The following is a 27,286-nucleotide window of genomic DNA, read 5'->3' as shown; positions in this document are numbered from 1 at the left end:
CTGATCTGGGGGAGGCGCCTGTCGCAGCAGCTCACAAATATCTTTGCAGGGGGCAGAATTGCCCTGCCCTTGCCAGGGGCTGGGCTAAGTAATATGCTTGGGTTTGCTCTCAGGAGCTTTTGTTGCCTGCAAGCTTTCCGCACAGCTTTGGGGGATGAGAGCAAAAATGGCAGCCTCCCAATCTTTGCCCCAGAAGAGCCAAGAACTCAGGGCCCCACTCCTCAGTGAGCCCCAGAGAATAGCAGTCAATCACTCCCATCTCCCCAGTCTCTGGCCGCCCTCCTGCTCACCTGGCCTGTGACTGAGCATTTCTATCTCTGGCACACGACCCAGTTTGGAGTCTCCAAACCCAGCAGGTTCCTGCAGTGCACTATCAAGTTGCTCCACCCAGGGGAAGAAGGGGAATCTCCCTGGATCTGCCGCTTGTTGAGTCCCTGCTGGAGGAGCAGTGGCCCAACTGTGCCGTGGATCATGGTTTATGGCAACCCCGAGCTGAGAGCCCACTCCTCGGCTCTGTCTCTGCAGCCAGCTTTCCCGCTCCGATAGCTGGGAGCTCTGCCGCACTCAGGCATCCCCGGTCTTTCTGTGACTCCGAGGCTCCTGAGACCACACTGTCCCAGCGAGGATTCCACCCCCCACTTAGCCACTGGAACAACGTCCCTCAGAGGAGAAGACTTTTAAAAGTTCCGATTTTGTGTTCCGCTGCTCTGTCACTTGCTGGTAGTAGCTGATGGAGGCCCCCTCCCCTGCCATCTATCCTCCCGAATATCACGTCGGATTCACTTCTCCACACGTCCTACCTTCCAGAAAGTGGTCGGTTTCCTGTTCAGAGAGTTGTCGCTATTCTTTTCTTCCATCTCCTGTTGAGTTCGTAGGTGTTCAGAATGGTTTGATCCCTATCTAGCTGAATTCCTGGGACCAGACGAAATTTAGATCTCCTCCTCCTCTGCCATTTTGCTCCTCCCCCTGAGGTGGTTGTCTTTTAAACAGGCAAATGAGCTTCCATTAAAAGAACACATTACTGAAAGTAGACTTTTAGGTGTAGTCCAATGAGCTACACACTTCCCTCCCAGCCTCCTCATTGAGAAAGCAGGCGAGGGAAGATAAATTGGAAGATAATTCCAGCAGAGAAAAAAAAAATGAACAAAAAGACTGAAGTGAATTGATATTGGCATGTTGAAAGCACAGAAAAGATATCTGTGTTTGTCAGAATATATTGGGGGAGGTTTTTTGTAGGCAGGGAGTAGAAGGAGGTAGATTACAGATAGAAGTGGGGCCCTAAGCATATAAGGATTTGTAACTCACTGTCATCCTCCTCTTTTTGACCTCTCTATATTAAGGCCCTCATAAAAGCTCAACCCCACGTCCCATTCTTTATCTACACATTCTTCCTAGGTAATCCCATCCTGTGTTATGCCTTGTTTAAATAGGAACTCTGCACTAATTACTTTCAAATGTGTATCTCCAGCCTTGGCCTCTCCTCTAAAGGCCAGACTGCTATAATTAACTACCTATTCCATGCATCCATTCAAATGTCTAATACCACAAATTTAACATGGTCAAAATAAAACTACTGATTCCCAAACTTCAAACAAAACCTGCTTCTCCCTCATTCTCCCCAGCTCAGGTAACAGTACTACCATCCATCATTTGCTCCGGCCCAAATCTAGAAATTATCCTTGATTCTTTTATCCTTCATCCCTAAGAGTGGTTCTTCTGGGTTCCCGGTATCATATCCCCGGAAGAATTTAAACACACAGCAAAGTGAACCCAAAAGAGATTTTCTTTTGCTTAAACCAGTTCTGTCCAGTGCTTTGGATTCTGAGAACATTTGAAGAGATGATTGGATATAAAGTGTCCCCTGAAGGAAATGAACGTGATTATGGCAATGACTTTTTAGATACCTCCTATGGTTTCAACAAACCATATTCATTTTTCTTCCGTGACTGGAAGAAAACTGTTGAATGAATTCATTCATAAAGACAGCAGGATATTTTATGTCAAAGTAATAATACTTTACACCTTTGTTGTTTGTTGTAGTATTGTTAACGTTGCCTGTTCCTAGAGGGCAAGCATTATTATATTTATACTTTTTTTTAACCCTGGCACATTGTTGTTAATAATAGTTAATCCACAAACACTTATTAAATAAATCATCAATGTACAACAAGGTTCTAGTGTCTCTATAGCCTACGATAGTACTAGTACTTCAACAAAGACTATAAAATTTCCTTTAATTGCAACTACTAAGACTGGAGCGCAGCAGAGCCAGGACAGAATACATGAAAGCACTGCAAATAAAAGGGAAAGTATGCATACCACCAGACCGGTGGCAGGTAGAGCCACACTCTGCTGAGATCCATGTGCCCATAATATGTCATCCATCCCACAGGTGCTGTTAGTCTTTTCATCAGGATCATACCTGAAGAGTGCATGTTCCTGTCCATCCTGATTTGTGGGGCTTAAAGGTTCAATGAAGTACTTTTGATCTCCCTGACTGAAGTAGCCCCTGAAAAACATGAAAATCCAGGCTCCTTAAAAAATATTCCTGCTTTTGGGTGCTATATAGACTTATAGACTCCAAAACGTTGCCAATTCCACATAATTTCAAGCTCATGGCAGTAGACTATAGTGCAACACTGTAGCTAGATACACTTAGAGATGACCTAAACCTATTTTTTCTATAAGGAAATGGGACCTGTTGGGATGAAGTGACTGCTGTAATGTCACATAGCTAACTTACGTCAGTGCTGACATTAGAATGGAAATTTCCTGATTCTCACTCAGTGTTCTTCCAATCTAATACCTTGTCTGCTCAAAAGGTGCACTGAAAATAAAGACTTTGAAGGCTTATAAATAAGAGTTAAGATTCTAGATACACCTGGGTGGTTAATCAGCTCAGGTCATGATCCCAGGGCCCTGGGATTGAGTCCCACATCGGGCTCTTCACTCAGCAGCGAGCCTGCTTCTCCCTCTGCCTGCAGCTCCCCCTGCTAGTACTTTTGCTCACTCCCTGGCGCACGCGCTCTCTCTCTCTAGCAAATAAATAAATAAAATCTTAAAAAAAAAAAGAGTTAAGATTCTCAGTCTATAACTTTTTGGATGTGATACCATGGGAAAATTACCTAAACTCACACAGCCTCAGTTTCTCCATCCATAACATGAGAATAGTACCTACCTAATAGAATGATTATAAAGGTTGAAGGACATAATATATAAAGCACATGATAAACAAATATTACCAATTTCTTCTCAGTTATCTCTGCTGAAGCCCCAAGCTAAGATTCATTTAACCAATATTTAGGGAGCACCCATTATTCATTAGTCCTTGGATTAAAGGCAGACAATAAGAAAAAAGAGTCATGGTTTCTCCTTTCATGGAGTTTATAGTCAAGTGAGGAAGACAGACGTGGATAAAATAGTCACATTTGACCTACAAATAACATAATTACATGACATATGAGATATTCAAAATTACAGATAACTGCTAGGACAAAAAAGTATAAAGATATATAATAGGAGACTGGATTAAGTGTACACAGAACTAGAAGGCAAGAGTGGATGGGAGGAGGGTGCCTGGGTGGCTCGGTTGGGTGTCTGCCTTCGGCTCAGGTCGTGGTCCCGTGGTCCCGGGGTCCCGGGAATGAGTCCCGCATCGGGCTCCTTGCTCAGCAGAGAGCTTGCTTCTCCCTCTGCCTGCAGCTCCTCCCCCCTGCTGCAAAATCTTAAAAGAGTGGATGGGAGGAGATAAGTAACTAGTTTGTTGCAATGGTCTGCATAAAGGATCATGGTAGTTTGGACTAGGATGTGGCAGTAGAGAAAGAATGTAGTGAATAATCTCAGTGAATATTTAGCATATCTAATCAATAGGGCTTGATAATGTGTTGAAAATGGGCAGCTGAGAGGCAAGAAATCATCAAGGAACCTAGGTTTCTGGATTGGGCAAGTGGTTGGTTGATTATATCATTCACTGAGATAAAGAACACTGGAAAAATACCAGATTTGGGAGAAAAACATTAGTTTGATTAGGGGTTTATTGCGATTGAGATTTCATTAATCTATCCAGATATGGATATATGGAAGACAAAATTAGATAATCAGGTCTGGGCATCAGAAGAAATATCTCATTGTAGAGAGATGCCTCGGGAGTCATTAATATACAGAAGAAAAGAATGTCATGCGCATTGATATGGGGACAAACTGAAGAGAGAGTTTAGAATAAAGAGGAAAGGTGAAGAGCTCCCATTCCCTAAAGAGTCAGACTCATAAAACCTATATTTTGAAAACAAACAAACAAACACACCTCTGCAAGCAATTCAAATGTGTAAATTTACAAACCACCATTAAGAGAAGCCCTGATTCCTTCAAATCTCAAAATCCTTGAACCCTTAGGATTCATATTTAACTACAGTATACTTCATTCTATTTTTTTTTTAAGATTTTATTTATTTATTTGAGAGAGAATGAGAGACAGAGAGCACGAGAGGGAAGAGGGTCAGAGGGAGAAGCTGACTCCCCGCTGAGCAGGGAGCCCGATGCGGGACTCGATCCCGGGACTCCAGGATCATGACCTGAGCCGAAGGCAGTCGCTTAACCAACTGAGCCACCCAGGCGCCCTACTTCATTCTATTTGAGATTCATCAGGTTTTTTAAAACACACACACTCATGCCAATACCACAGGTATACACAAACCATTCATGAAGCCTTACCTTAGACCCCTACATGTGCTGATGCTAGCATCTGAAACTTTTTCATTAATGATGTGTCCTTGGTAATAACAGTCATCCTATAGAAATGAAAAAGGGGGTTTTGTAAAGGAAAGTATATGTTTCGAAGATCCACTGCTAAATTTGAATTTGAAAGCTTGAAACAAGATCCCTAATGTTTTCAAATCACTTTATGCTGAGCAACAGTCAACTTAGAGATGTAAAAAAAAAATGGTTAAGAAGCTCTTTATGGTTGGGGCGGCTGGGTGGCTCAGTCGTTAAGCGTCTGCCTTCGGCTCAGGTCATGGTCCCAGGGTCCTGGGATCGAGCCCCACATTGGGCTCCCTGCTCCGCGGGAGCCTGCTTCTCCCTCTCTCGCTCCTCCTGCTTGTGTTCCCTCTCTCGCTGTGTCCCTCTCTGTCAAATAAATAAATAAAATCTTTAAAAAAAGAAGCTTTTTATGGTTAAAATCTGTAATATTTAGTTAATTAACCCAATGCTTAAAGAGCATTTACTAAATGCACATTGGTATTGCAGAAAAAGGATAACAGGGATAGATGCATCATCTGGAAGAAACAAATTTAGAGACAGAAGTTTAAAATCGGAGCCCCCAAAACATCAGAGGTTCATTCTTTCCCTTGGCTGATTGCTCATTTTATTTTCTAACACCTACAAGCTTTTTCCAAAGAATGGATTATCATGATAATGTTGTTATTTCTTGATTTATTCAAAGAGTTTCAGCAGACCGAGTTAGTATGACAGCCTCTTCTCCATCTGGAGCAAAATGCCCAATCCTAGCACTTTCCCATGTGGATGTACTTGAATCAAGCATACCTTTGTGCTTTGAGATAGATGAGGTATTGGCCCACATAAATGTCTGCCCCATCACTATGAGGAGAATGCCTGAAGGCCATCCAATAGAAAAATGGAGCTCAAAAAAGATGGCAATGACAAAAGACTCCTCACGCTACTTCACACAGCCATATTTTCTAAATAAGAGTCAAGAATAAAAAATATTTAAGGAAAACAGAATCCTATAATTCTGTCATTGAGGCAATAGTCTTGAGTTGGAGCCACTATATGATCTAGAGAGGTGATTGGCATTGACTAAGAACATAAGATGTATTTAATTCTTCACTCTTCTAATGAAAATGAGAAACTCCTGCCCACTCTGTTATAGGGAGCTCCTGAAGGTTGGAAGAGGTTACCATGGTTGTCAAGGAATGCCTTTGTTCTTGTCAAACTGTACAAATATTAGAGGATCTATTAAGATATCACTACTGCAAGGTGGAGCAAGATGGTGGAGGAGTAGGAGACCTGGATTTCCTGTGGTCTCAGGAATTCAGCTGGATAGGGATCAAACCATTCTGAACACCTACGAACTCAATAGGAGATCGAAGAGAAGAATAGGAACAACTCTCTGAAGAGAAAAGTGACCACTTCCTGGAAGGTAGGACATGCAGAGAAGTGAATCCGAGGCGATATTCGGGAGGATAGACGGCGGGGGAGGGGGCCTCCGTCGGCCGCTTCTGGCAAGTGATAGAGCCGCGGAGCACAAAATCGGAACTTTTAGAAGTCGGTTCCCCTGAGGGATGTCGCTCCAGTGGCTAAGCGGTGGATGGAACCCTCGCGGGACAGTGTGGTCTCAGGACCCTCGGGGTCACAGAAAGACTGGGGGCGCCTGAGTGCGGCAGAGCTCCCAGGTATCAGAGCGGGGAAGCCGGCTGCAGAGACGGAGCCGAGGCGCGGGCTCTCAGCTCGGGGTTGCCATAAACTGTGATCGGTGACAGTCAGGCCACTGCTCCTCCGGCAGGGACCCAACAAGCGTCAGAGCCGGGGAGACTCCCCTTCCTCCCCCGGGAGGAGTGGCGCGGGAGCGCACCGCAGGGATCTGCTGGGTTTGGAGACTCCACACGGGGTCAGGTGCCAGAGATAGAAACGCTCGGTCAAAGGCCGGGTGAGCACGGAGTGCGGCCAGAGGCTGGGGAGACGGGAGTGACTGACTATTTTTCTCTGGGGGCGCACTGAGGAGCGGGGCCCCGAGTTCTTGGCTCCTCCGGGGCGGAGATTGGAAGGCCGCCATTTTCACTGTCATCCTCCAACACTGTACAGAAAGCTTGCAGGGAACAAAAGCTCCTGAGAGCAAACCCGAGCAGATTACTTAGCCCAGACCGGCAAGGGCGGGGCAATTCCGCCTCCGGCAAAGACATTTGGGAACCACGGCAACAGGCCCCTCCCCCAGAAGATCAGCAGGAACAGCCAGCCAAGACCAAGTTTACCGATCAATGAGAACAGCAGAACTCCAGCGCTAGGGGAATGCTGCACATAGAATTCATGGCTTTCTTACCATGATTCATTAGACTTTCAAAGTTAATTTTTTTTAACTTTTTTTTTAATTTTTCTTTTTCCCTATTTCAACCAACATCTTATCAATCCCTTTTTAAAAAAAACATTTTTATTTTTCATTCTTAGAGTCACATTCTATCCCTTCATAGTAGTTACCCTTATTTTTGGCATATATATATATATATAAGTTGTTCTCTCTCTAAAATTTTGAGATATGGTTTCTTCTAACAGATCAAAATATACCCTACATCTCTAGTGTATGGCTTTGTTCTAGTCTCCTGCCTGATCACATTCTCTCCCCCCCTTTTTTTTCTCTTTCTTTCTTTCCTTTTTTTAATCCCCTTCTTTCTTTTTTCAAACATCTTCTTATCAATTCCTTTTTAAAAATTTTTTTATAATTTTCATCTTTACAGTCATATTCCATCCCTTCATCGTATCAACCCTTATTTTGTACATATATGTCTTTCTTTAAAATTTTAGGAGGCACTTTCTTCTAACAGACTAAAATACACCCAAAATCTAGGCTGTGGCACTGATCAATGCACCAGCCTTATCATATTTCATCATATTCTGGGTTTTTTTGTTTTGTTTTGTTCTGTTTTTGTTTGTTTTTATCTATTTCTTTTTTTTCTCTTTCTTTTTTCTTTCTTTCCCTTTCTTTTCCCCTGGTTTCAGGTCTTTTCTGATTTGATTAGAGTATATTTTCTGGGGACACCGTTAACCTGTTAGCATTTTGTTCTCTCATTCATCTATTCTCCTCTGGACAAAATGACAAGATGAAAAAAATCACCTCAACAAAAAGAACAAGAGATAGAACCGTCTGCCAAGGACATACTCAATATGGACATTAGTGCGATGTCGGACCTAGAGTTCAGAATCATTTAAAGATACTAGCTGGGCTTGAAAACAGCATGGAAGTTATTAGAGAAACCCTTTCTGGAGAAATAAAAGAACTAAAATCTAACCAAGTTGAAATCAAAAAGGCTATTAATGGGGGCACTAACTGCTAGGATAAATGAGGCAGAAGAGAGAATCAGCAGTATAAAGACCAAACGATGGAAAATAAGGAAGCTGAGAAAAGAGAGATAAACAACTACTGGATCATGAGGGCACAATTCGAGAGATAAGCAATACATTAAGACAAAACAACATTAGAATAATTGGGATCCCAGAAGAAGAAAAAAGAGAGAGAGGGGCAGAAGGGATATTGGAGAAAATTATAGCAGAGAACTTCCCTAATGTGGGGAAGGAAACAGGCATCAAAATCCAGGAGGCACAGAGCACCCCTCTCATAATCAATAAAAATAGGTCAACACCCCGACATCTAATAGTAAAAGTCTCAGAGACAAAGAGAAAATTCTGAAAGCAGCTCAGGAGGAGAGATTCATCTATAATGGTAGAAACATTAGATTGGCAACAGACCTATCCACTGACACCTGGCAGGCCAGAAAGGACTGGCATGATATCTTCAGAGCACTAAACGAGAAAAATATGCAGCCAAGAATACTATATCCAGGTAGGCTGTCATTGAAAATAGAAGGAGAGATAAAAATCTTCCAGGACAAACAAAAACGAAAGGAATTTGCAAACACGAAACCAGCCCTACAAGAAATATTGAAAGGGGTCCTCTAAGGAAAGAGAGGGCCTAAAAGTAGCATGGACCAGAAAGGAACACAGACAATATACAGTAACAGTCACTTTACAGGCAATACAATGGCACTAAATTCATATCTTTCAATAGTTACCCTGAATGTAAATGGGCTAAATGCCCCAATCAAAAGACACAGGCTATCAGATTGGATTAAAAAACAAGACCCAGCGATACGCTGTCTGCAAAAGTCTCAATTTAGACCCAAAGACACGCTAGATTGAAAGTGAGGGTGTGGAAAACCATTTACCATGCTAATGGACACCAAAAGAAAGCTGGGGTGGCAATCCTTATATCAGAAAACTAGATTTTAAAACAAAGACTGTAATAAGAGATGAGGAAGGACACTATATCCTACTTAAAGGGTCTATCCAACAAGAAGATCTAACAATTGTAAATATCTATGCCCCTATCATGGGAGCAGCCAATTATATAAGGCAATTAATAACAAAAGCAAAGAAACACATTGACAACAATACAATAATAGTAGGGGACTTTAACACCCCCCCTGACTGAAATGGACAGATCATCTAAGCAAAAGATTAACAAGGAAATAAAGACTTTAAATGACACACTGGACCAAATGGACTTCACAGATCCATTCAGAACATTCCATCCCAAAGTAACAGGATACACATTCTTCTTGAGTGTCCATGGAACATTCTCCTGAATAGATCACATCCTAGGTCACAAATCAGGTCTCAACTGGTACCAAAAGATTGGGATTATTCCCTGCATATTTTCAGACCACAAGGCTTTGAAACTAGAACTCAGTCACAAGAGGAAAGTCAGAAAGAACTCAAATACATGGAGGCTAAAGAGCATCCTGCTGAAGAATGAATGGGTCAACCAAGAAATTAAAGAAGAATTTAAAAAATTCATGGAAACCAATGAAAATGAAAATACAACTGTTCAAAATCTTTGGGATGCAGCAAAGGCAGTCCTGAGAGGAAAGTATATAGCAATACAAGCCTCTCTCAAGAAACAAGAAAGGTCTCAAATACACAGCCTAATCCTACACCTAAAGGAGCTAGAGAAAAAACAGCAAATAAAGCCTAAACCCAGCAGGAGAAGATAAATAATAAAGGTCAGAGCAGAAATCAATGAAATAGAAACCAAAAGAACAGTAGAACAGATCAACAAAACTAGGAGCTGGTTCTTTGAAAGAATTAACAAGATTGATAAACCCCTGGCCAGACTGATCAAAAAGAAAAGAGAAATGACCCAAATCAACAAAATCATGAATGAAAGAGGAGAGATCACAACCAACACCAAAGAAATACAAACAATTATAAGAACATAATATGAGCAACTATATGCCAGCAAATTAGATATCCTGGAAGAAATGGGTGCATTCCTAGATAAGTATCAACTACCAAAATTGAACCAGGAAGAAATAGAAAACCTGAACAGACTTAGAACCACTAAGGAAATTGAAGCAGTCATCAAAACTCTCCCAACAAACAAAAGCCCAGGGCCAGATGGCTTCCCAGGGGAATTCTATCAGACATTTAAAGAAGAATTAATACCTATTCTCCTGAAACTGTTCCAAAAAATAGAAATGGAAGGAAAACATCCAAACTCATTTTATGAGTTACCATTACCTTGATCATTACCTTGATCCCCAAAGCAGACAAAACCCCATTAAAAAGGAGAATTGCAGACCAATATCCTTGATGAACATGGATGCACAAATTCTCACCAAAATACTAGTCAATAGGATCCAACAGTGCATTAAAAGGATTCTTCACCATGACCAAGTGGGATTTATCCCTGGGCTGCAAGGTTTGTTCAACATCCACAAATCAATCAACGTGATACAATATATTAACAAAAGAAAGAACAAGAATCATATGATCCTCTCAACAGATGCAGAGAAAGCATTTGACAAAGTGCAGCATCCTTTCTTGATCAAAACTCTTCAGAGTATAGGGATAAGAGGGTACCTACATCAATATCATAAGCCATCTATGAAAAACCTACAGCGAATATCATTCTCAATGGGGAAAAGCTGAGAGCTTTTCCCCTAAGGTCAGGAACACGGCAGGGATGTCCACTATCACCACTGCTATTCAACATACTATTCGAAGTCCTAGCCACAGCAATCAGACAACAAAAAGAAATCAAAGGCATCCAAATGGGCAAGGAGGAAGTCAAACTCTCACTCTTTGCAGATGATATGATACTTTATGTGGAAAATCCAAAGACTCCACCCCAAAACTGCTAGAACTCATACAAGAATTCAGTAAAGTGGCAGGATATAAAATCAATGCACAGAAATCAGTGGCATTCCTATATACCAACAACAAGAAAGAAGAGAGACAAATTAAGGAGTAGATCCCATTTACAATTGCACCCCAAACCATAAGATACCTAGGAATAAATAAATACCTTGCCAAAGAGGCAAAAGATCTGTACTCAGAAAACTATAAAATACTCATGAAAGAAATGGAGGAAGACACAGAGAAATGGAAAAAATTTCCATGCTCATGGATTGGGAGAACCAACATTGTGAAGATGTCAATGCTACCTAGAGCAATCTACACATTCAATGCAATCCCCATCCAAATACCATCCACTTATTTCAAAGAAATGGAACAAATAATCCTAAAATTTGTATGGAATGAGAAAAGACCCCGAATAGCCAGAGGAACGTGGAAAGAGAAAAGCAAAGCTCGAGGCATCACAATTCCAGACTTCCAGCTCTATTACAAAGCTGTCATCATCAAGACAGTATGGTACTGGCACAAAAACAGATACATAGATCAATGGAACAGAATAGAGAGCCCAAAAATGGATCCTCAACTCTATGGTCAACTCATCTTTGACAAAGCAGGAAAGAATGTCCAATGGAAAAAAGACAGTCTCTTCAACAAATGGTGTTGGGAAAATTGGACAGCCACATGCAGAAGAATGAAACTGAACCATTTCCTTACACCACACACAAAAATAGACTCCAAATGGTTGAAAGACCTAGATGTGAGACAGGAGTCCATCAAAATCCTAAAGGAGAACACAGGCCTCTTCGACCTCAGCCGCAGCAACTTCTTCCTAGAAACGTCGCCAAAGGCAAGGGAAGCAAGGGCAAAAATGAACTATTGGGATTTCATCAACATAAAAAGCTTTTGCACAGCAAAGAAAACAGTCCACAAAACCAAAAGACAACCGACAGAATGGGAGAAGATATTTGCAAATGACATATCAGATAAAGGGCTAGTATCCAAAATCTAGAAAGAACTTATCAAACTCAACACCCAAAGAACAAATAATCCAATCAAGAAATGGGCAGAAGACATGAACAGACATTTTTCCAAAGAAGACATCCAAATGGCCAACAGACAGATGAAAAAAGTGCTCAACATCGCTCGGCATCAGGGAAATCCAAATCAAACCCTCAATGAGATACCACCTCACACCAGTCAGAATGGCTAAAATTAACAAGTCAGGAAATGACAGATGTTGGCAGGGATGTGGAGAAAGGGGAACCCTCCTACACTGTTGGTGGGAATGCAAGCTGGTGCAACCACTCTGGAAAACAGTATGGAGGTTCCTCAAACAGTTGAAAATAGAGCCACCATATGATCCAGCGATTGTACTCCTGGGTATTTACCCCAAAGATACAAATGTAGGGATCTGAAGGGGTACGTGCACCCCAATGTTTATAGCAACAATGTCCACAATAGCCAAACTGTGGAAAGAGCCAAGATGTTCATGGACAGATGAATGGATAAAGAAGAGGTGGTATATATACACAATGGAATATTATGCAGCCATCAAAAGGAATGAGATCTTGCCATTTGCAAGGACGTGGTTGGAACTGGAGGGTGTTATGCTGAGTGAAATAAGTCAATCAGAGAAAGACATGTATTTTATGACCTCACTGATATGAGGAATTCTTAATCTCAGGAAACAAACTGAGGGTTGCTGGAGTGGTGGGGGGTGGGAGGCATGGGGTGGCTGGATGATAGACATTGGGGAGGGTATGTGCTATGGTGAGCGCTGTGAATTGTGCAAGACTGTTGAATCAGAGATCTGTACGTGTGAAACAAATAATGCAATATATGTTAAGAAAAAAAAAGAAGATAGCAGGAGCGGAAGAATGAAGGGGGGGAAATCGGAGGGGGAGATGAACCATGAGAGATGATGGACTCTGAAAGACAAACTGAGGGTTCTAGAGAGGAGGGGGGTGTGGGGATGGGTTAGCCTGGTGATGGGTATTAAATAGGGCACGTTCTGCGTGGAGCACTGGGTATTATGCACAAACAATGAATCATGGAACCCTACATCAAAAACTAATGATGTAATGTATGGTGATTAACATAACAATAAAAATTTTAAAAAAAGATATCACTACTGCTGGGAAAAGCAGCAATGTTGTAAATGCTTTTTCACTTTCACTACTTGTCTGGCAATGACACTACCTTTGGGTATGTGGGTCACACCCCAAATGACAATGATTCTAGGATATTCTTTTACCATGATTTGTGGGCTTGTGGTGACCTCCTCTCCAGTGGAATTATAACGTGTTTCCACATAACCTGGTGCAAGGAGACCCCTGGAGAAAAAAAAAGAAAAAAAAATTCATGGTCACTCATGTTAATTGAAAAGTGCAGTGATCAAAGTGAAAGGTTCCACTGGATGTGCAGGAAAGTTTTAACTCCTGAGCTCCTTCTCCTAAGCCCTCAAGAGGAATCCAAGCATAAAAAGGATGCTTACAATGCTAAGACTGAGAGAGCTGAGTTTCTGACATTCCTGAGTAGTGTGGAACGGTGTCTGCTTTCTCATCAGACTTTGATACTTCTCTGAGGGGAGATTTGAGGAAGAAATGGAACTGAGAAGGGTAGAGTTGATAAAAATGACTGGAAAGAGCAGTTCTCCTCATCATTTTAAGATAACTACATTTTCACCCAGTCCTTTTTGGTTCCCAGTGACTGCTAACAATTGTAGCAGTGGAAAGTTTATTGGGAATTGACTTGCATTTGGTAATTAGGGCCCTTCCGGCATTTTCATTGCACTTCTCAGAATTCTTTCAATTACCTGGCAGCACATAGGCGTCTGGATATACTTTTTAAAGAGGCAGGGCAAGGAGAAAAGGAAGTAATTGCTATATGTTGAATGCCATCTCTATGCCAGCCACTGAGTTAGACACCTTACATGGATCATTCATTTAATCCTTTCTGCAATCTGATAAGATAAATATGACTTGCTTCATTTTTCAGATGAGATTACACAGTTCCAGGGGCAAAGGATCATATCTAGGTCTGCCTAAAGTCCACACGTGTACTATTTCCATTTTAGCACTCCATTTCCAAAGTCCAGGCCGTTGTGATTTTTTGCAAAAGGCAATAGTCTATTTGAGGAAAAAATCTTGCTGTACTATATAGAATAGTTTAGGGAATGGAAGAGCTTGAAAGCACAAAATTAGGGGAGAAAACTACTTTTGAAATAGTCGACATATAAGCTCATCAAGATTTGAGTGAGAGCTGAGACAGTGAAACTTGAAGGAAATGTTGAATGTAGCTGACCTGAATGCAGAGAATGAAGGAACAAGAGAACAATATAATGCATGAGAAAGTGGGCAGATTAGTGTGTAGCTGGATGGAAGGAGCACTGGTGTGGGCATCAGGAGAGCCCAATTCCAGTTTTACCACTGACTTGTCCTTTGGTCCTAGAGTTTATTTAATTATGTATGTCTTTTTTGTTTTTCCTGATGGAAATGGTTGCAAATTGTTTTAAGACCTAATCTTTCAGTATTAGAATAACAAACTACAATAATGTAGGGGAAGATTTAAAAATCTATCTGCTTTTTCACAGAATTTGATAAAATGTATATCTGCTAGTATCTCAAGGATACAAACACTAGTAAACTGTTATTTTTTAGAAGGATCCAAATACTAGTAAACTGTTACTTTACTCAAAGTGTTTTCACCACTTCAGTAGGAACAAGTATTCACTGAACCCCTTGGGCCGGTTGAAAGAAAAAACTTATTAGAGGTTTTCGAGAGCCTTAAGCAGAAACAGCCTCAATTAACACATTTTCCACATGCTGACTTACCGTCGGTAAGGGCAACATCAGAAGAAAAGGACAATATGAGAAGTAAAAACACTTACTTGTTTTTTTTCAGGTAAAGCACTGCGATTTTCCCATTAACTGTCATTTTATACTTCAATTCAGTTTCAAATTTTTCCTGCAAAAATGCACAAACATTTACTGGTGATTATAAACACACATAAATATTCATTTGGCTATGTCCATCTTTTTAATAATTAGCAAACAATGCTTGCTTTCTTTAATGGTAGTCTATATAGTTTACATCGCTAATGTCTGCTTCCAGTCTCTTCTGATTTGTTAGTTTGATTTAACCCTGCCAGCTGAATAGACAAATTATTTGGGACCTTTCTATCCATCCATCCACCCATCCACCCATTCATTCTACAAATATTATTTGAGTGTTTATTATATGCATGCCTCTACTCAGTTCTGGAAATTCAACTCTAAGCAAGAAAAATTGAAACCTACTGTCAGAAAGCTTATAATCATGTGGAAAGACAGACAATAAAAGTGATTTATGTTGTATGACAAGGGATATAAATATGAGTGCAATGTAAGATGTCTAACATCTTAAGGTCAGGAAAGGCTTTCTTGAGGAAGTAACATGTAAGCTGAGATATGAATTAGCCAGGTGAAGCAGGGTGGGGAAGTTATTTGAGAAGAAGGAATAGTATGCCCACAGACCCAAAGACCTCAAAGACTCCAACTGATAGTTGTTTGGTCTGGAGGTCTTCTCACGGCTAACTGGAGGTCAGAATATGGACAGAACAACAGAAATATGTACTCAAAAGCAGAGAGAAGTCATCAGGAAGAAAATAAAGTCTCAGGAGTTCAGAATGAGAAAATAACACCTCAAGCAAACCTCATGTGGAAAAGGAGAACAGTTTTGAGATTTATATATACCAAAAGAGATACAGAGGACTGTATGTTGAAGAAGATGCTATTGGGTACTGAATTCTGATTTTGTTCTATAAAACAGAGTTTTTTCACTGGGGAGTGCCACGATGTTGTTATTAAAGAGATCTAAATACGGCAGACCAAATATGACTGAGTACTGTTTCCTCTGCTGGGCTGCACGTAAGGCCAAGCTTTTCTTCTCTCCTCCCTCTCCTGGCCAGAACAATACCTGAGCTCAGCAAGGGACAACAGTGAGTTAGAGACTTCAAGTCAGGGGGATTGTGCAGGGATTTGCCATCTCCAAGGTCAGTTGGTATGGTCCGCATTCCCCTTAAATGATTAGTTACTGGAGTTCTCTCTGATGTCAAAAACTCCGGGGTATAAATATCCTATACTGTAGGTCTAGAAGAGGAGAGGCTGCTGTAATTCACTTCATGTTGATGAATAGCAGGAGCTGGGGAAAAAAAAAGGCTAAGGGCTGAAAATAAAAGTTATGGGGAATCATTGTACCACTTATCATTTAGATTTAAGAAAGGCCAGATGGAATTAAAATATTAGGATAGTAGATATAATCTTCTGTCCAGAAGAGCTTTCCAATTTCTATTTCCTGTCAGCAATGGTTTTTAGTGGATTTTCACCTAAAATATTATTTGGAGATTGTTTTAGAAAAGATTATTGCTTTTAGACTGGAAGTTTTAGCCAACACTGGCATAGAGATTATAGATGAAAGGAAACAATAAGGAAGAAAACAAGTATTTATGAAAGAGGGTGCACTGGGTGATGTGATAACTTTATGTCCCAAGTAGAAGTCTGTGGTGGAGAGCAATGCCTGCTAATAAAAAATCTACCCTATTTGTGTGCAACCTGGGTCCTGAACTATGGGTGAGGAGAGGAAAGATGCATCTTGATTTGGAAAGTACCCACTAGAAGGAAATTATTTTTTTTAATTGACCTGGGCTATTTTAAACCAGAAGAGAAGATTAAACTTACTCTCACAGACATGCACGTGCACAGACATGCACGCGCACACACACACCATAACTATAGTAAAATCAATATTAAAAGAAAATCAAGAGCCAAACGGTGTAATACTGACCATTTCTGAAGCATGGACAATTCCACGTTGACTTCACAAAGAATATAAGGTAGATTGGGCATTACATATAAGGAGAACACGTTAAGTAGGGAAAAACTCCTTAAAAAAGTGCAGAGAGGTGGAAACAAGTGTATTATTAAGAAAGGCCTTGAGAATACCAAAGCTGACTAAAAAGGAGGTTGTGTCAAAAGCAAAAAGAAGACAAAATGGCTTAATAAACCATAACATCAAGCAAAAGAGCCATGATGGTTAGTCATAAGTTACATAGGACAGTGTCATAACATAATCTTGATCAGGGAGTTAATGATTGCATCCAGCTCTGCTTTTCAGACAAGTTTTCTCAAAATAGCCACATAAGATAAGCATTACTATTATTATCTCAATTTAAAGACATGAATTTGAAGTTCATTTTTGTCTAAATTTATACAAAGAAAATTAACAAAGTTAAGATGTGAATATAAACAAGCCTTTTCAATTCAGATCCTTTACCCTTTCACTCTGGATCACGAAAATATAAGGTTCATGCAACCAGTTAATCGAGTTGTAGACTAGATAAATGATGTATTTGCAATAAATAGCAAACACATTGCATCAACTGCATGTATCTACTCAACTATTCCAAAAATTAAGATGATCATCTATTAGGTACCAGTAACTACTCTATGGTTTTTCATCAAAATAAATTGTTCAAAAACTTAAATTTGTTTTATAAAGAAATCACTTTATAACTGCGATAAAAAACACTGGATGTGTATTCAAATTTCCCTCAAAATAATGAGTGACAAAATGTATCTGGCATTTTATTTATTTATTTATTTATTATTTATTTATTTATTTATTTATTTATTCATCTGAGACACAGAGATACAGAGAGAGAGAGGGGAGAGCTTGAGCAGTGGGAGAGGCAGTGGGAGAGGGAGAAGCAGGCTCCCCGCTGAGCCAGGATCCTGATGTGGGGCTGGTTCCCAGGACCCTGGGATCATGACCTGAGCCGAGTCACCCAGGCACCCCAATGTATCTGGCATTTAAAAAAATTTTTTTATTTACTTATTTGTCAGAGAGAGAGAGAGCACAAGCAGGGGGAGGTGCAGGCAGAAGGAAAGAGAGACGCAGGCTCCCTGCTGAACAAGGAGCCCGATACGGAGCTCAATCCCAGGACTCTGGGATCATGACTTGAGCGGAAGGCAGACGCTTAACTGACTGAGCCACGCAGGTGTCCTGATATCTGGCATTTTTAAGAGAATGCTGGAAAGCATTTAAGGGAGCCATACTGATGAGGAATGCAATGCATATAGGTCCCATTTAAATTTAACAGAAACATTTTGTTGAGAAAGAATTGTTTTTATAAACAATGTCTACTGTGGGTTCTGCTATTATAAACATTTGCTTTAGAAGAAATCATCTGTTAGGAATCTTATCCGCTGGGGAAGTATGTACTCCCAGGGAGTGGCATCTTACAATATTTCTGCAAATTATTATTTATGTCTCATTTATCTATATTCTTCCTAGCTCCCAGCAAAAACTTCTGGGTGCAGGTACTTAGAAAACTGTTGAATGATCATTGTGTTTTAGCTTTTATCTTTTGACTGAGAATGTGTTTTTTCATTAAGTAATAAGAACTATACAAACTTTCATACCTTTCTCTTCAGAAAAGACAAAGGTAAATTTCATGTTTAATTACAGTAATTCATTCTAACTTAATTTTCATCCACAATATTTTATTTTCCACCTCAGTTTTATTATTTATGGTTTTGTTTGTATGTGTGTACATAGATACATAGATGATGGATAGATAGATAATAGATAAAATAAGTTGTATCAAATCTCTTTGGAAGTACACAGAATTATAAATTATCATAAAAGTATTAAAGTTTATTTTCTGTGTGACCTTGGGCAGTTTATTTACTGTCAGAATCTTAATCTTCAAAATGGGGCTAATGATAAAACACTGGATTATTGTGAAGATTAATGAAAATAAGGTCTAACAACAAATGCAAATGTCTATATATAAATATGTATATACGTTATGGTTGTATATCTATCTATATATCATATGTAAATATATTTATGTATATTTTTTCAAGATTCTTTGGTAAACCAAAAGCTGTACCTGTTGCTCTGGCTCCTTGACCTCTCTTTTATGTAGTGGATGAAGTCTTCTGGGATAAACCACTTCATAGTTCTTTACTCCAGGGAGTTCTTTGATAGCATTTACTGAGGGGGAAAAAAAGGTAAGAGAAGATTTAGTGGAGCATAACAAATAAGCAATCTGGTTGATAATCATCAGACTTATTGCATTTCTGATGAATAATGCTACACACAGAGGCTTACCTGAGTTATGTCAGAGAGTTATTTAAGTGTAGAGATAGACAAAATCAGAAGCCCACACTTCCTCTCAAATCTTGAACCTATATCTTCAAATATTTCCCCACTGAAAGTTTACAAGTGTTTCTCTATTTGGTGAAAATATTTCTTTTGGATTTTTCCATTTCTCCTTGCTCCCTTGAATCCTCTATAGAGGAATGTAGCAAGCAGTACAGGCAAAAGTTAGTACGGGAAGGCAAAAGCCAACCTAATCTAAGATGCTAATCAATGTCAGCATAATTGAGTAGAAGTACTCTGAAAACTACAGTGTTACAAAAATGAAATAACTAATGTGTGCCATTTCTGAGTCTAATATTTTTTTCTTATATTTTCCAATTGTAATGAATAAAACTAAGACACAGTAAGAAAACCTCCAATATCAGCTCCATAGAATGGAAAAAAAGCCAAGGCTTTTGCAATACAGATAAACTTTCATTTTTGCATACAGAGCATGAAAAGAATGAAAATTAGAGAAGCAAACAATTAGAACATTTTTACTGGTCTGGAAGGAAAATTTTTGAGCCTGCAGTCATATTGAAAGAGAACAGAACAGTTATCTCCAACCTTCTATCTATATTTTGAATTCTCAAGTCAACATTGTTTCTACAAGTTATTACTTTTTTAAATTTTATTATGTTATGTTAATCACCATACATTACATCATTAGTTTTTGATGTAGAGTTCCATGATTCATTGTCTGTGTATAACACCCAGTGCTCCATTCAATATGAGTTATGTTTATAAAATTTTCTTTTATTTTTTTGAGAGAGAGCACGTGCAGGCATGCACAAGCAAACAAGGAGGGGCAAAGGGAGGGGGAAGAGAGAATCCCAAGCAGACTCCATGCCCAGCACAAGCCCAACTCCGGGCTCCATTTCAAGACCCTTAATCCTGTCCTGAGCCAAAATCAGAAGTCAGACACTTAACTGACTGAGCCACCCAGGTGCCCCTCTACAAATTATTTTTAAGAGGAATTCAGTTTTCCCAAAGCTAACACTTAATTTTCTATTTTCTCTTTTATTTGCCCACTTGATCGAGTCCTTGCTCTGGGTAGAGTAGCGTGTAAGGAAATGTCACTAGACCAACTCTTTGGTTTCTCAGGAGGCTACTGGTCTACCCAGAATATAGATGCAGTAGGAAACAAAGTATGGGCCCAGCCTAGCAATTTACTAACACTATGGACTGGAAAGGCTTTAGTTCTCTGTGTCATGACTAGAGTTGCTCTAAAGATAATCCCAGCCTATTAAATTACTCAACCCTAAATTCTATTGTAATATAAATTTATGTTATTATTGTTGATCTTCTAACAAATAAAAGTGAGTATTTTTTTGTTAGTCATCTTGGATGACTTGTACAGTTATCCCAATAATACTCCAGAGAATATTTATTTTTAAAAATTTTCTTTAGAAATTAAAGCAGAATCTTTAAAAAAATCCTATTTATGTCACTTTTTTTTATCATTTTAGGATGGCTAAATGCACTTGATCACTCAAGAGCCATTTACTTCTAACTTTGAAGAATAGGAAAAGTAATTAAATTGGCTAAAAACTTATTAGGTCAAAAATGAAAAATTAAAGGGATGCAATAACTTCTCTTTCACTGGTTTGAGATTTACTCTTTTTTTTTACATTTAAATTCAATTTAATTAACATATAGTGTATTATTAGTTTCAGAGGTAGAATTTAGTGATTCATCGGTTGCATATAACACCCAGTGCTCATTCCATCAAGTACCCTCCTTAATGCCCATCACCCAGTCACCCCATCCCCACCCACTTCCCCTCCAGCACCCCTCAGTTTGTTTCCTATAGTAAGAGTCTTTTACAGTTGGGACACCTGGTAGCTCTGTTGGTTAAGCATCTGCATTTGGCTCAGGTCATGATCTTAGGGTCCTGGGATCGAGTTCCACATTGGGTTCCCTGTTCCGCGGGGAGCCTGCTTCTCCCTCTGCCTGCCACTCCCCTTGCTTGTGCTCTCTTAAATAAATAAATAAAAGATTCTTTTATGGTTTGTCTCACTCTCTCTGTTTTAGTCTTATTTTTCCTTTCCTTCCCCTATGTTCATGTTTTGTTTCTTAAATTCCACATATGTGAAATCATATGATATTTGTCTTTCTCTGATTGACTTATTTCACTTACATAATATCCTCTAGTTCCATCCACGTTGTTGCAAGTGGCAAGATTTCATTCTTTTTGATGTCTAAGTAATATTCCATTGTGTATATATACCACATCCTCCTTATCCTTTCATCTGTTGATGGACATCTGGGCTCTTTCCATATTTTGGTTATGGTGGCATTGCTGCTATAAAGACTGGGGTGTATGTGCCTCAAGATTTACTCTTAAAAACATTTCAAAACCCTTTAAAACCATGGATTCAACCTTAGAATACTTGAACTTTGGGTTTGCTTCTAATTTTTTAATTGTTGGAACAGACAGGGCAGATTAAATGATCTTTAAGGACAGTTCAAGTAGTCTATGATTTTATGAAAATAAATACAAAATTCCCCATAATCTCTTTGAAAAGGTGATGATCATTTGGATAAAGTTTTAATTGGTTATGATAAAATAAGTCTCATTACACAGTCAAGACTTCAAGCATAAGGTACCTCAATGACTTCTTGCTGTTACAGAGATAATCACTGGGCATTTTTATTTCTATTTAATTAATTTTTGGTAAAGGAAAATAATAACATTACTTTATAAAAAATTATATCAAATTCAAAAGCCTAAAGGAACATTACAATCATTTTCTTAACATTGAGTTAAAATTTTCATAATTATCATAATTATTTCAAAATAATAAGATGCCATGAGGTAAGAAAATTACTCTTGCCAGAAATGAAATGATGGTATTGACACAATTCCCTGGAGCTTCTTGTAAACCCATAATACCAAACAAGCATACCATAAGGCAACCACATGCTGTCTAGTGGATTTTGTCCAATCAATGCAATTAGTCCCACTAATATGGAGTTCTTGAAGCCATGTATTCACCAATGTTGCAACCATAGTAACTCTTCTAAAAATGCTGCATGAAAAATGGTTTCATCCAATACACACATTATTCTGAGAGTAAATATTAGTCCAACCTTCCCTGGGGTCATAAAATAATAACTAATTATAACTGATTCTTTTATAAAAGCAAAAAATGATAGCCCACACACATTTCCCATTCAGAAGTAGCGAGGGAAACAGGCCAATCCAACCACTGCAAGCTTTCTTAATATACACTCTCATCTCCATGATTCTAGTTAATATCTAAATCAATGTTTCATGAAATCAGAAATTACCAATTGACTTAAATATGGAGTCAAATACATAAATTAGTGGAGAAAATTATTCCCAACTTTTTGATAGCTGAGCACTTCCAAATGACAAACAAAATAAATCAACAAATGAACCAGAGTATTTTTTAAAAAGCCTCCAGCAACCTCTCATTTTCTTCGGTTTGAAATCAACAGATTTTCAGCTCTTCCCAAACTCTTGCAACAGAGTACATTCTCTAAAAGAAACAGATAGAATTTCTTTAAATGGCTTTTATTTTTATGAAACTAAGAAGGACTCTGAAAGAGACTTGAATTAGAACAAAGTAGACGGCAGTTAGAGAAATATGACAGACCTAAATATTGTTTGGCTCATTCATCCTTAAGTTTGATGGAAATGACTCAGCCTCCTCCCAGCTGAATAACATCAGGCTAATTATTTTGAAGCCTGTGGAATAAACACAACTAACTGCCATCCAGGGATTACACAAATCTGAGACGTAACACAATATGTTTCTATTAATTCATTTTAATACTTGCTTTCTCTCTCCCAGAGAACTCACACGGTGGTTTACTCCTGACAAGCAAAACTTAGATGAAGAAAATAAAACTATTATTTTGGATTGGGTTAGATAATTATTTTACTGCTTATTAGTTTTAGAAAAGTTAAAACTCATTGACAAGATTAATATAACAGGCACTGGTCTGGGTTGCTACTTTATTCTTTAATGAGTTTGGAGCATTCTTGGAATTTAGCCCATAATACATAATATTGGCATTTTCATTTTTGTTCAAACCTGTTCCAAACTGTTTAAAGAACATCTTCCCAAACTAGACACATGACATTAAGACCTGGATCAGAGTTTATCCAATATTGACTTCAGATCTGGGCTTTGCTGTACCCCTCAAACTATCTGGTGATTTTAAATTTAGTGTTATAAAAGTGAGTACAAATTATCGAGGGAAAACACATCCTGATTAAGTCTATCATTTTGGCTATTAAGATTAAATTATAAATACTTCTGAGGGTTTTCTAGTCACTTTATGAAGACAAGAAAGCATTGCTAATTTGAAACAAAATAATTTCAAAAAGTACTGTATCCTTTAGATATCCTCCTGTAGTATATTGAAGACCTTTCTCTTTTGTCATTGCACTTACATCGTCACCCCCAAACAACTGTCACAACCTTTTAAATATTTGGGGTATTTTTTTCTATGATGAAATCCTATAAGTTATTTCTCTCAGGGGATGGTGAAGGGCAAACAAACAGCTGGCCTAATTATGTTTCATTCTTTCATTTCATGTATATGGAAACTGAGTACAAGTCATGGTCTGAGGTGCATATTTTTTCCTTTGGATGATGGGGGCAGATAAACAAAAGGGAAAAGATGGGAAAATGCAAATTGCTTTATTTTTTACATTCTGGCTGGGAAATAAATCCATGTGGTAATAATATCAGTGGGAATAATACCAAGGAGACAGTCTTGAAAATACAAGATGGAAGGTAAAAGAGGAGGTAGCTCTCTGTTCAAGATGGAAGATAAGGGACAACTGTCTATATGTCCCCCTGTTCTCACAAAAGACACTGCAGAACCTCTGTCCCCGCCACCAAGTACTTGAAAATCTACAGTTTGAGGCATAATTCTAAGGAAGTTGTCTCTTGGTGCCATGTTGTGAATGCAAAGACAGGGGAACAATTACCTCATATGCCCAATTTTTTTTAAAGATATTATTTATTTATTTGACAGAGAGAGAGCTCTCGAGAGCACAGCAGGGGGAGTGGGAGAGGAAGAAGCAGACTCCCCACCAAGCAGGGAGCCCCATGCGTGGCTCTATCCCAGGACCCTGGGATCATGACCTGAGCCAAAGGCAGACACTTAACCGACTGAGCCACCCAGCTGCCCCATCATATGCCTATTTTACTGAAAAGGCTGTCCTGTGGGTGGACTCCAGGGTTAGCTATGTGATTCTGTTAATATATCTTGCTTGATCTTTATGCTGTTGGATAAAGCTAGTTCCCAAGCAATTCTTATGTTTCAACTAAGTAAAGGATCCCAAAGAATTTTTAGGGATAGCACTTTTGGAGAATGTAGGGAAAAAATATTTCTATTAAGTTTGACTCACAAAGTAGAAATTTTGAGTCAATAACATAAATGCCTAGTACAGTTCTATATTTAATGATATTAACTAAAACTTTCACAAGTCTGGAAAACAAATCAGAAACCAGGGGTGGGGAAAATCACTTTTAGTGACAAAGTGCTGAGTGAGTGCAAGGGGGAGGAGAATCTTTCCCTCCCTAATCTTATACTTCTTGTTGATAATCTGTTCCTGTTACTAGGTCCTGGCAAGCATTCTAAAACCCAAGAAAAGGTTTGCTAGGGAAGGATTCCCAGGCATTGAAGCTAATGTGGTGACTTAAGCTCTAGAAATAGAAATAAGCTAAGGAAATGTGTTACCCAATCGAACTTAACCAAAATCTAATTGGTGAATTTCTCAGAAATGGAGAGACATGCTAGAAGTGATTTATTATTGGGAAGTAAAATTCCTCTACTTTTGAATTCTTAAATTCAAAATGGAAGTGAATTATCAGTTTAAGCTTAGCAGCAACATTATTTTAGTCAAGTAATAGCACAATGCTTTATAAGTATCGAATCGGTCAACTGTTTATTTCTAATTAGACATATTTATTATCACCAGTTATGGAAGGACTAAGCATAAAAATGTGCACTCAAAAGGAATAGGACCCAGCCAAACTGGTCCCAATAAGAACAGAGATACTTTTGAAAGCCTCCTGCACAGAGATAGCTAGTCACATCCGCTGCATCTTTACTGCTCTAAAAACGGTCAGGTGGGACTTGACGAATTTCACTTTTTGACTCTAAGATCATATTCACTATTTAAATTAAGCTGTATTAAGTTTTCCCTTTGATTTTTATTTAGTCTCAGATCAGACCTATCGATTCAAGACGTCTTCTTGTCTCTCCTTTACATTGAGTTTACATCAGTCACAGCCCCCTCAAAGCAACAGATTAAAACCAGTCCAACTGGTTAGTAAAATTGGTTAAAAAAAAAAAAAAAACCTATTGAGAGAAGATGAAAAGCAAGCAGTTCACTGACATATTTACCAGAACCTGAAAAGGAATTAGACACCAACCTGGAACTGGCGAAAGGAGGAAAGTGGCGGTCAGAAGAAGCCCCTGCAACATGTTGCGGGACCGTAAGGCCGCACAGCGCCGGCCGTTCGCGCTCCGAGAGCACGACTTGGTCTGGTCTGTCCCTGCCTCCTCGCAAGTGAGACAGAATGAAACTCCCAGGTTCATTCTTGTCTCTGCTTCAGGAAGTGTTTACTAAAGGTGTTGCACAATCTTGGAGCTGTGGTCCTGTGACAATGGCACAGCAGGCGGAAGTTCTGGCCGCCTCCTGGCTGTAGGACTCCTTTACCAAAAGCCGTTGTTTCTCTTTTCTTGCTTCTCCTTATTCCCCGCTCAGAAGTAGTACGTTTCCAGTATGTTACTATAGCCCAATAAGCAACCTTGACATAACTGACTGATGAACCTTGATAAGAGTGTGCATTTATTATGTATATTAAAAATATATATAAATATATTTATATATGTATTTGCTATGTTGGCAACAAATTGTTGCGAATGTTATTCTTCCCTCACATGCATATGCAGTCAGTGAAACAATTTCTAATCCAATCCAATTATTACATAAAATTCTCTTTTCCAGTTACCTCCTATTCTCTTCTCACACAATAGTGCTCGAGGGACCTTGAACTATCCTCAAATAAGAATGGATGATAATACAAGCTCAAGGTTTTTCAGATCCCCAAGGGCAGTTGTATCATCACTAAAAACCAGGAGTTGGGGAAGGCCTTCAAGACCCAAAGGATGTAATTCCAGAAAAACTTTAGGAGCTGTTGTTGGTGTGGTATAGTGAGGCTAAGCCATCATGTCCAGATATCACACTGTGTAATGAATTAAATAGCTAAAGTTGAGTTGCTTTACTAAGTTCCAGGTCCTTTATACTTACTATCATATTAATTCTTATGACACTTCTGTATGATAAATGCCACCTTACCCCGATTTTGTAGATTAAAAAATTAGGATTTAAAAAGATAAAGGATTCAAAAGATTAAGACTCAGTTGTCCTCCTTTTATATAGTAAATAAGACTAAGCATTCTGCCCAAGGTCATCTAACCAGTAAGTGGCAGGAGTGGAACTTGAACTCAGTATTGTCTGAGCTCTTAGTCACACATTCTAACAGCTGATTTATACACCCAGTCTTATTTCTACTGAAAAATTATATAATATCTGCCTATGAAATACAAGTCCTAATCCTATGAAATAAAAGTTCTATTAGACAATCCTGAGGTTATGACATTGGTGTTAACCAATTCTTGGTCCACTAAAATTATGCGGTGTTCTATGGATTCCAAAGCGTATTTTTGTAATAGAGTGATTTTGATGAAAAGGGATTTCTCAAAATGACATATAGCATCAACTAACTACCACAAGGGACTGTTTAAATCTAGTCACTGAGCATGGAGGTTCCTCAAAAAGTTGAAAATAGAGCTACCTTATGACACAGCAATTGCACTACTAGGTATTTACCCCAAAGATACAAATGTAGGGATCCGAAGGGGCACATGCATCCCAATGTTTATAGCGGCAATGTCCACAATAGTCAAACTATGGAAAGAGCCTAGATGTCCATTAACAGATGAATGGTTAAAAAAGATGTGATGTAATGAAATATTATGCAGCCATCAAAAAATGAAATCTTGCCATTTGCAACAACGTGGATAGAACTAGAAGGTATTATACTAAGCGAAATAAGTCAATCAGAGAAAGACAAGTATCATATGATCTCACTAATATGAGGAATTTGAGAAACAAGACAGAGGA

General features: G+C 38.9%; 1 protein-coding gene across 1 annotated transcript in view; it reads right to left on the bottom strand.

Annotated features, from left to right (window-relative positions):
• The window catches only part of ADAM28 (ADAM metallopeptidase domain 28), a 123,196-nt gene extending 97,615 nt beyond the window's left edge, over positions 1-25,581 (bottom strand). Inside the window, exons 1-6 of the mRNA XM_088021319.1 lie at positions 25,530-25,581; positions 18,857-18,960; positions 14,813-14,889; positions 13,178-13,256; positions 4,711-4,787; positions 2,323-2,509 (exon numbers count right to left, since the gene is read on the bottom strand). Of these exons, the coding sequence (XP_087877445.1) occupies positions 2,323-2,509; positions 4,711-4,787; positions 13,178-13,256; positions 14,813-14,889; positions 18,857-18,960; positions 25,530-25,581 (576 nt within the window). The remainder of the gene's footprint in view (positions 1-2,322; positions 2,510-4,710; positions 4,788-13,177; positions 13,257-14,812; positions 14,890-18,856; positions 18,961-25,529) is intronic.
• Positions 25,582-27,286: the final 1,705 nt, after the last annotated feature.

Source organism: Eumetopias jubatus, unplaced genomic scaffold (assembly GCF_037043125.1).
Source record: "Eumetopias jubatus isolate StellerSeaLion01/CBP00866 unplaced genomic scaffold, mEumJub1_p1.0 scaffold_2, whole genome shotgun sequence".
Lineage (NCBI taxonomy): Eukaryota > Metazoa > Chordata > Mammalia > Carnivora > Otariidae > Eumetopias > Eumetopias jubatus.
This window is presented reverse-complemented; position numbering and strand designations above follow the sequence as displayed.